At 42.1% G+C, this 11,081-nt stretch overlaps 1 protein-coding gene across 1 annotated transcript in view; it reads right to left on the bottom strand.

The window, feature by feature from the left end:
* Window positions 1-2,007, bottom strand: part of CLVS2 (clavesin 2) — a 52,164-nt gene extending 50,157 nt beyond the window's left edge. Inside the window, exon 1 of the mRNA XM_063290812.1 lies at window positions 1,273-2,007. Coding sequence (XP_063146882.1) covers window positions 1,273-1,661 — 389 coding nt within the window. The 5' untranslated portion in view covers window positions 1,662-2,007. The remainder of the gene's footprint in view (window positions 1-1,272) is intronic.
* Between the last annotated feature and the right edge of the window lie 9,074 nt (window positions 2,008-11,081).

Here is an 11,081-nt window from a genome sequence, read left to right on the forward strand (position 1 = left end):
AAGGATAAAAGAGGAAGAGAACCATGTACACTGCCTTTAACTCCTTCTAGGAGGTATAAATGAAAATGAAAATGATATACAATAAAATATATCCATGAGAGGTGAAAATAGGATGGCATAAAAGTCTTCTTCATGAATCAGAAAAAGCTGTTTTCTTTAACTCACTGGTGGACACACCTTAGGCTGAGTGACATTCACAAAATGCATCATGTTGCTAGAATAAGTTGGAGGGATATTAAAATTAATAGAAATTTTGTCAAAGCAGGTTTGAGCATTTCACTTTTCTGTTTCATAGATAATTTTTTCTATATGAAAATTACTGCCTCTGGTAAAGAAACTGATACTGAGCCCGCCAAGGATGAAGAAATATAGATTTGCCTTTAAATTTTACAGCTGTTGCTAAAAATTGGGAAATCACAGTTCATTTGGAAAAGTGAGAACAGCAACATGGGAAACATCATTGTCAAAAGTCACTGTCTCTCTCATATTGTTCTTGGCTTGATGGCTGAGGCCTAATTCAAGAATGAACTCAACGATACACAACTGGCACCAGCATTACAATCTTAAATCAGAAATATGTTTTAAGGGTGTCCACTGTCTTAGACTGCTTGCCAACCTCATCCTTTGTTTTCTTTTAATTTGCCATTGCCATTGTTTTTTGTACTTGTACTTTTGTTTCAATATTTTTTGTTGTCTATTGGCCTGGAATCAGTTGGATCTAGGGGAAGTTAGAAAGATTTTAAATGACTAATTAAGTTGGCAAAACCAAGTTAGGGGACGAATGGCTAACTGTATTAGCACCTGCTGTTCAGGTCCTTGAAAAGAATAATTAATTGAGAGTGAACGTCTCACCAGTCACTGAGATGAGTCTCTAAACAAATCTTCCCCCCAAAATTTACAGGAGAAAGATTCTCATTAAAATCAGTTTCCATTCATTGTTTTCACCATCATATTATGGATCAAAGCTCCCAGATCTGTGTATGCTGATTCTTCCCATCACAGAATTTCAAGTTTGGAAAGAACTTTTTAAAAATTAATCTAGAACCTTCCCTTGAATTAGATCACAAAAATTTCAATTTAGCTTCTGCAAATCAGAACCAAATAAACTATATTTATGCCATACATATCATAAATTTGGAACCAAATATTGTTGAGATCAAAGGGATTTCAACTCATTATGATGATGTCAAACATATAGACTGAAGCACTATGGTGGATTCAAATGAACACCTTAGCCTACCCCACCTTCCCACCATGAGTTAAAACCTTTACCTGCTTTGGTCCCAGTTGGCAGCAAATAGAACCAGGATCTTCCTGCCATAATGATCAAGGTTGGCCAGCCCTCCTGGGAAGCCATCCTTGAGTGCTTGCTTGATGCCTGGGTCAGTGGCTTTGAAGCTCTTGAACATATCAAGGTTCTGCTGACGATACTCAAAGTACTGGGCCAACAAGCGAAACGCTTCAAAATGCTGGAACTTTCTGGCCCTTAGGAAGCGAAGAATAAAGGCATCATCTGTGCGAAGAAAGCCAATGTCGGGTCGGGTGATCACCATGTCCCGAACCTCCTGGATGTCTTGGTGCAGGGTGTCTGGGTTCTCATTCAATTCCAGTCGGGCCTTCTCCAGGGTCTCTGGAGACAGACCTGCCTGCAAATGAGTCATTGTGCCACTTGGTCCAATACTGCTCTTGGTTCTTCTTTTACTGAAGAAGAGGTGGAACCTCCAAGCTGCCACAAAGTCTGGAATCAGGTCCCTTTTTTGGATTTGCCTTTAAGAAATCCTTCCTTCCATTTCCAGAATCCAACAAGTTTGGCACTCCTTTGGTACCAATCTCTCCAACAATAATCCCTAATATGGTTCAATCAATATGTCTGGCTCAGTTCCCATCTGCCCTTATCATCTCCCCCAGTGACCCCCACACCATACGCACACACTACGCTGCTGCTCTCCTTTCTCAGCCCAAAGTCCCACCCTTCCAACACCTGTCCACAGCTTGAAGCTGCAGCAAAACTACAGCTCACATATAATTGAACCCAATTACTCTCTTTCTGCAGCAATTGCCTGCTGATTAATAGAAATAATGGCTCTGACAGGGCCCAAGTAGACAGAATGGAGCTTCCTCCTTCCCATTCAATAGTGGATTAAACAGTCACGTTCGCCAAAACATAAAATGCCTTGATCAGCAGATACAGATCAGCATTATGATGCCAGAGAGAACAAGGCCAAACAGCCATACAGTGACTTTGCCTGGAGTGCAGAAGAGGTTGAGGTAATTAATTCCCCCACCACAGGCACACTCTAATATTTCCACCCACTTCTCCCTGCAAATTGGAGATCTTCACCTTGGTGCTGCTGAAATAGCTAAAGAACTGCAATTTCAATAAACAGGAGCTAATTCCAAGCTTTCAATAAAGGTGTTTTTCCTGCCTCCCTCACTCTCTCTAAGCAATCCCTGTATAGCATTTAAAAATCAATGCGAGGCAGGGTTCAAGAGGCATGTGCTGATCAGCTGGATAAGTTGGATTTTTTTTTAAATCAATTAGCTGCTGCTTCTGATACCCCCAAGCTGTTTAGTCTCCGGAGCCGGGGATGGATTTCATTACCACGTCTTCCACCCCCACTCCCCACTTACAGAGTGACCTCATCTAGTACCAGCAAGGCTGCCGTCTGTCCCCCTCGGTCGCCTCTAGGGAAGGGGGAAAGAGCGGGGAAAGGCCGGGGGTGAAATTTGGGTTCTTTTCCCTCACTGCCGAAGCAGGTCTGGTCGCCTCGCGCGGATCCCAGCCATCCGCCGGAAGAAAGGCATTCAGAGACAAAAAGGAACAGCCAAGTAATGCCTACCAGCGAAGCAGCCGACAAACATACACCAGGCAATGCGGCACCTTCCGGCATCCATCAGCTAAGGCAGCAACTCCTCTGGATGGGAAGCAGAACAGGCAGAAGCGGTCAGAAAGGCGCAGCCGATCGATCAAGGACGGGCCTGTGGGCTCAGGGCTCCCCTGTCCCCTCCCGTCCCCCCCGCTCTTCCCCCTTCTGCAATGGTTGTCCAGGCATCAGGGCTTGGAGGCGGCGAGTCCTCCTCGCCGGTCTCTTCGGAGGGGCAGAGCTACTGCCAGAGGAAAGGTGAAGCTTGGCCGGGAGCCTCCCCGCTGCCCGCCCGCCTTTGTGTTCCTGCAGGAGCGGCCGGTGACTTCTGCTGTGGCTCTGCCTGGTGATGGATGCGCCGCTTCGAGCAGGTCTACGTCAATCAAGCCTCTCTGGGCGGCAGCCGCTGGGGCAAGTTACTCCAGATCAAATCCCCCGCCCGAGCCCTTCGCATTGTTATTACCCAGCCCGCTCTTTCCTCTCTGGCTCCGGAGGCTCGGGTGCGGGGAGGAGAAAGCCTCGGCGGAACGGCGCGGGAGGGAGAAGAGCGGTTCTCCAATAATAGCCCCCGAGTCCGACCACAGCTTGGCCTCCCACCGCCCTGGTTTCTCCAGCGCTTCTTGCTCGACCAGCAGAGCGCTAGAACATCTACCACCAACCCATGCTCCTGGGCCGCCCCGATTCCCCCTCCCTCGCCCATCGACTTTTCCCCCAGCCCATTTGCTTGCAAAGCCCAAACTGCAAGAGATCTAGTTGCTTACGGCTGTTCGGGGGCATTTGGTGAAGTGAGGCCTGGGCGAATAATCTTATAGTGCCGTTTCTAATGAGAGAAGCAAGTCCCCCTCCCCCCCCCGCACCGTTCCAATATTGTGAAGTGGGAGGTAGATGGTTCGCACCGATTCCAGCCAGCAACGCAGGTGGAAATATGACAAGGAAAACGGTCATAGACAGCGTCCTATTTTTTCTCCTTCAAAAGTAGTATCTGGGGCAAAGCTACCCACTGCCACCATAATTCAGCCCAATCTACTTTGCCCTTGCCCCTTTCTGTGTTCCATGCTGTCCACTCTCTGTCAGCCCATCCTACCTTACTGGGTTGCTGTGGGGGAACAAGAGGATGGAGCGCTACGAATGCTGCCTCAAACTCCTGAATGCAACACAGGATATACCTCTGAGAAATAAAAACATTCAAACACTGGATTCTGTGACAAGCCTAGGCAATGTGGGCTTATTCTGGGTTTATCTTCACCTCCATCCAACTGCAGCACAGGGATTAAATAGCACCCCAGTTCAGCTCAGGGTTTAAAGTTTGACTGTAGCCAAGCCAAGAATAAAATGCTACTAAAAAGGAACAAACTTGACTTTCCACCCTAAGGCTGTTTAAATATCCTCTCAACCTCGTCATTTGCATAACTGATTGTTGAATTACAGTATAGCAAGACAGTGGAAGATTTAGCAGAAGGATATTTGCATGCATTAAGTAAGGAATTAAACAAATATCCACATTCTCTGACTATCCTTTGTTCATGCCCAGAGGAAAAATCTTTAACCAAAGCAGATGCTACTGAACTCTGTTATTTATTATGCATATCCCTACATCTTCCATCATATGACTTAAATGTATGCTTTTTTCATTGTGTTTTTGTAATTTTAGATTCATTTTTAACTTTGTTCTAAAGATTGTCTTTAGACATCCTTCCAATATTCCTGTAATATTCCCTATTTGATGCATGTTAGTTCTTGTTGTTGTTTATTCGTTTAGTCGCTTCCAACTCTTCGTGACTTCATGGACCAGCCCACGCCAGAGCTTCCTGTTGGTCGTCAACACCCCCAGCTCCCCCAGGGACGAGTCCGTCACCTCTAGAATATCATCCATCCACCTTGCCCTTGGTCGGCCCCTCTTCCTTTTGCCTTCCACTCTCCCTAGCATCAGCATCTTCTCCAGGGTGTCCTGTCTTCTCATTATGTGGCCAAAGTATTTCAGTTTTGCCTTTAATATCATTCCCTCAAGTGAGCAGTCTGGCTTAATTTCCTGGAGGATGGACTGGTTGGATCTTCTTGCAGTCCAAGGCACTCTCAGGATTTTCCTCCAACACCACAGTTCAAAAGCATCTATCTTCCTTCGCTCAGCCTTCCTTATGGTCCAGCTCTCGCAGCCATATGTTACTACGGGGAACACCATTGCTTTAACTATGCGGACCTTAGTTGTCAGTGTGATGTCTCTGCTCTTAACTATTTTATCGAGATTTGTCATTGCTCTTCTCCCAAGGATTAAGCATCTTCTGATTTCCTGACTGCAGTCAGCATCTGCAGTAATCTTCGCACCTAGAAATACGAAGTCTTTCACTGCCTCTACATTTTCTCCCTCTATTTGCCAGTTTTATTTGCCAGTTATCAATCAAATATTAGTTCTACCTACCCTTAATTATCTTCCTTCTCATCCTTACCTACAGCAAGAGAAATTTAGAGAACTAGGAATGGGGACAGTGATAGAGTCCATCATATTTTAGCCAAACTAATTAGATCTTGATGAAAACTACTTCAGCTTAGCTTTCTCTGTCGTAGTTTACCACGGTGGTCATATGTGGTCATAGAAGTGATTATAGGGGGAGGTGGGAGACCTTTGGTCTGCTGGATCGACAACAGAGGGAATTGCCGGGAAACTGCCAGACCTGTTGGGTAAAGATAGACAGCAATTTAAAACAGAGGCTCCACTGTGGCTTGGCAAAAGCACAAAGCTTTGACAAGGATTCACAACTTCTGCCCCCACCTGCTTTCCTGAAAGTGCTTTCTTCCCTGTGAGTGACACTTGTGAATTTGAAGATGGTATTTAAAGGGCAAGAACTCTACAAGTTACTATGAAAGATCCGTAAATAGCTAGGTTGTTATAATGTTCTGATGCCAGAATGAAGAAACCAGACTAGAGATATTAGATGATTGATAATTCCGGGGTTCAGTTCGTAATGTCCAGCTGCTGTTGATCAAACAGTACCATTTGTTTGGGGTCGTCATTAACCATCTCCTGCCTCTCACCAATCATCATGTTAAAGAATCTCCACCTCTTTCCCTCTCTCCTTCAGCCCAGGAAAGAGAGGGGAGGAAAAAAGATTTCTTCTTCTCCTTTCTGCCTGGCCCGTAATGTTAATTTCCCAAATCTTGGTGAGAAGTTGGTTTTGATTTATTTTAATTTGATAAATTGCTCAAGAAAAGTATAACAATGGTCCTCAAACATTCAGAATGGAAGAGGAATTCTTGTTCAGTTGAACAACTCTTTTTCTTAGGCTTTTTTCCCCCCTTTTTATTTGAAAGAAGCTAAGGTATCTCCCATCACAAGCCAGCAAATGTATTCCAGTGCTGCAAAAGAAAGGGACTGTAATTTTTTCTTTCTCTTTTTCTGTCTCTTAAACCAGAAATCCTTTCCCACTTTATTTATCAAGAAGGCAAGCTTTTTCTTCTTTCCCAAGTTAAACTGTGCCCCACAACCTGCTCAAAAGCATGTGTGTGAGAATGTTAAATCTCTTATCTTCTTTGAGTGACAAGAAATTTTAAACCTTTTTTCCTTATTGGCTGCAGCAAGAAGCTTTAACATTACTTACTTACTTACTTACTTATTTATTTATTGCTTTCTGCAGCTATAGCTGAACTCCATGTATGCTTCATTAAAGTGAACCAGCTTTCTTTGAACTCAGCCTTTGTTTTTCTCTCACTGAATGTATTAAATTCTCTATAGATTATTTACTTCTTCTTACCTGATTGCTTCCCTTGGATATTCTTTGTGCTAAATTTGCTGTAAGTTGTCAGCTGCTTATTGAATGCCTTGTATATAATTAGTCTCAAATATTATTTAATCAAGTGCATTGATTGGTTATTAATAATTAAGTATAATTTCATGTTTGGACTGCTGGAACGCATAAACCTTTGAAAAACCCTTGCTAGGATCCCAGCCTAATTGGTGTTGTGAGAGGCTCCAGTTCATACAGACTTCTAACCATTTTTAAAGGACATCTTCATGAAGTTGCCTTCTTCTCAAGACCAATCCACAGCAGAGGAAGAATCAGGTCTTTTCTGGCTGTTCCAGTTTTAAAATAGTGTTTTTCCTCTTACCCCCATACAGTTTTTGTCATGGACACAATCTAGGACCCATCACTGACAATGTGGTTGATGACACAGACAAAAGCTAGGATGTGCTCAGCTCTTATTGATCATTTTAAGCTGTTCTAAGTCCCCCCACCTCCCCTCCAGTTCCTGCACTTTGCCCAACCTAGCCATTTTGCAGAACTGTCTACCCTACTGTGTAGACCAGACCAAGAAATCAACTCCCCAGATTAGAACTACTTGTATTAAGATTGGCCATAGCAAGGGAGTCTTGCAAGTCCAATTGTGCTTTACTCCCCTGCCTGTATACTCATGAGCTCCTTTCGCATTCCTTCTGCTTGTTTTGGATTTAAGCCATGTTTTTCCCCTCATCTCTTTGGTAATGAATCTGACCTGTCTTTGTCAAGGTCACTTCCTTATTCTCTACAAGAACTGACCAGGCACCTGGCTACTGCAGAGGCATCTGCTTATGTAATGTCTAACTCATACTTTCTAAAGTGCTTCTCAGATCTTACATGAATGACTTACTGTAGATATGTAGGTTTAGCACTCATTTGAAAGAACCCTATATTTGTATTTAAAAAATGGGATTAGTGCTCTCTTGAGTGATATGAAGGATGAGCAAGAGGCAGAGAGAGAGGAAGACAAAGGAGAAGGCAAGTGAGAGGCAGAGCATATAAGCAAGATGGAGTGCAAGCAAGAAAGACAGCAAACCAGAGACAGAAAGTGTGTGTGTGTAGGGGGGGGGGCTATTAGCCCAATTAACAGGTCACAGGCACAGGGGAGGGGCACAGGGTGAAGTGGGGCGGAGCCACCCAGTGTACCTCCTCCTTTCCCCTGCACCTCTCTGTACCTGCTAACCTGACTGCCAGGTCACAGAGCGCTAAATCCATTTAAAACAACAACAACAACAGGTCTACCGCTTTTCCAAAAGAGCACTAAACCAAAATTTCTAATTATGTCCAACATTTATACGGTGACATTAAAATCTCCCATATTTTCCCTGGAATGTTTATTGGTGATATATCCACTTCTGAATAGTTCAAAAACTTTAAAATCCAACACCAATTTATGCTGTTGTGAAATTTTGTCCTTTAATGTGCTAGAAAAGGCTGACGTTTTGCTACATAAAATGCTGTATCCTCTGCAAAAGAGGCATCTGTTGGTTTCACAATCTTGTCCCACTCCACAAAACCCTGCATTGGTTGATCAGATGATTAATATGTTTTCAAGCCTGGACATACATTAATGTAATGTCAGAGGAAAGATTCTCTAATAAATATATATATTTCAAAATGTCACCAGTTCTTGCCGACCTTTACTTGTACATATTTATAATATAATTGAGATGCGGCCTGCTGTCATTTTTGTAACTAGTGGCCAAGTAGTTAAACTGTTTTGTGATATTTAACCTTGTCCTTTGAAGTCCAAAGCTAAGAACAGCCCCAGCCGATGATTAATTATATAAATGAAAATTCCATTATGGAATATTTACAATTTTGCCTTCTCTAAAACAGGTTCCCAGATGTGTTTTGCATGGACATGACCAGTAAAACAAAGTATCCCCTCCCCCCACTTTAGTAAAACATGTATGTATTTTGCCACTTCAATTTCTCATCTGCAAGATTTCTACAAATTAGAAAAATAAAATGCAGGATTTCTCTAGCTGATTCTTGTATATGATCAACATTACATTATTTTTAGGTTGAGCCTTGATAGTGAATTGTCAAGCTCTGAATTACGCAATTTGTCTAATTGTATTTTTCCTTCAGAACTACAGTTACGAAGTAGAACTTATACAGAGAAAGGTCAGAAACTCAAAACCTGATTCTGCATCAGATATAAGGGACACTTGCCTATGGAAACATACAGCATTCATAATTAGGCTGTGGTCATACACTGACTTGCCAGGGAATAAGTGTCACTGAATTCAGTAGAAATTAACCCAAGTGAATAAAAACACATCTGAATATACGGTTGCTTTCAAATGTAGCAATCTTCCAAGTATTTAGTGGATTTTGACCAGATAATATAGAGGAAGTGGTTTCTCTATAACATTGAATCCTGAATCCAGAAGAAATAAATGTTGTTGAGGATCCCAAGTTCTAATAATATCTACAGTAGTGTCCTTGAGTCAAGCTCCATTTCTGGTGACTCTATATCCAAATCCATGTCATTTTCTTGGTAACAATGTAGAAGGAAGTTGTTTTCTGGATTTTAAAAAATTTCGCAGTCTATCCTCTAGTTGTGAGATTTCTTGGTGGTTTCCCATCCAACAGTGTTTTCTCCACCTTTGCTTTCTCCGAACAGCCAGCATCATTTAGGCATTACTGCCTGCTGAAACCCTAGTTATTAAGTGGAGAAAAAGGTCCCTATTTTTTATAACGTTGCAGGTAATGTCATAAAACTGATAACTAAAATGTCTCAAAGGCTTTATGACCTTTATTTAGAGGGCAGGAACTCCACTCCTTTCATAATTTTGGAAGCTCTTTTTAACACCTTCTTGATCCTGTTCCTGAGTCTAATCAGCCAAATTTCTACACATATTACAAATGCAGCCATGCTACCAATTTATATTTGCTATTTATTTTCAGTTGTTCCTAGAACACTTCCTAGCATAGCCTTTCCATTTTCCATCTCCATATGATGTGACCTTTTCAGTAAGCTATCCATCACTATCTCAAAATCATTTTTCTTTATAGTTCCTATAGTTCAGATTCCATCAGTACACCTACTGTATGGTTTTAGCATTTTTATTCCAATATGCATCTTTTACTCTTATTTTATAATGAGCCTCTCATTTGTCCTTTACAATATTAACCTTCTGGATCTCTTTGCAGTCTGTATTGGTTTTTACATCCTGAGTAACCTGCTTTATCTACAGTCCTAGCTACCGAACTGGTCCAAACTTACAAGTAAAACCTATTACTGTTTTTAATGACATCCCAAGGCAGAATAGCAAGACCTGCATTTGTTGGCAATCAGTTGCCCCAAAATTTCTTTTATTTACATTTTTATCAACTATTGTACCAGTATGATTCCTGAACCTAACTACTTGCCTCCCATCTGCCTCTGAGCCAGGATGCCTTTGATCTGGTTCCAGTTGTATACAATATTAGTTTTAACACTCAGTTTTTGAAACAATTTCTGGAAGTATACGGAATAATACCATGCACATGGCATTCTTCAATTTCAAGACCTATTTTTCATAGGGCATTTAAACATTGTCAATATGTCTTCATCTGGTCAGGCACATCTTTGTCTGTGAAAAGGAAATTGTGTTCACTTGTAGATTCAGGATTTATTTATCTGAGGAAGCCTCATTCTCTACTTTCTGTGCAACTCTAAACTTTGTGTGTATGTGTGTGGGTGGGTGGGTGTGGGTGTTTTCTTCAAGCTAGTATTTTGACTCCTGGCCACTGCCTGGACAAGTCCCAGCAGTTTTCTTCTTGTAACATCAGGTGATGTAGAGGGAATGGCCTAGAGGGATAGGAGGGAGATTCAGAAGTGGCTTGCCATTGCCCGTTCCCAGGGCTGAGAGAGAGTGACTGGCCAAGGTCACCCAGCTGATTTCATGCCTAAGGTAGGACTAGATCTCCTGGTCTACTGGTTTCTATATCCCCTTTTCTCCTGAGGTTACAATGCCTAGCATTAAAATGGTCCAGCAACCCTCTCCACATGCCCCTTAAGCAGAGGCCACTTCTTGCCCTACCTGTCTCATGAGAATATATTCTAGAGGCTTATTTTTCATTTTATAAAAACTCAGGAGGAGAGTTACAAAAATTCCCTCTAATATGTATATTTTCCTATGTACATGGAAAACCATTTTTACTAGCTAATTAAAATAACAGCAACATATATCATTGCCCTGGGCCCTAAGAACCTTCCAAGACCACTACTCCCAGTATTTGGAAGAATTAAAGAAATGATAATGCACACTTTCAGAGAAATTTGGAGTTACAGTGAGAATTCTTTAATGGCAGATATTAGATGTTTTACTTAGCTCTGTTTCCTGAATACAGAGGGATTTGCTTCCTTATTCGGTCAGAAAGGGATGGATAGAAAGCTAAGCCATCCCATTACCACTGCTTTAAACACAACTTCCTGATACTGCTTCTTTCCATT

The sequence above is a fragment of the Candoia aspera genome, chromosome 1, assembly GCF_035149785.1.
Source record: "Candoia aspera isolate rCanAsp1 chromosome 1, rCanAsp1.hap2, whole genome shotgun sequence".
Taxonomy (NCBI): Eukaryota; Metazoa; Chordata; class Lepidosauria; order Squamata; family Boidae; genus Candoia; species Candoia aspera.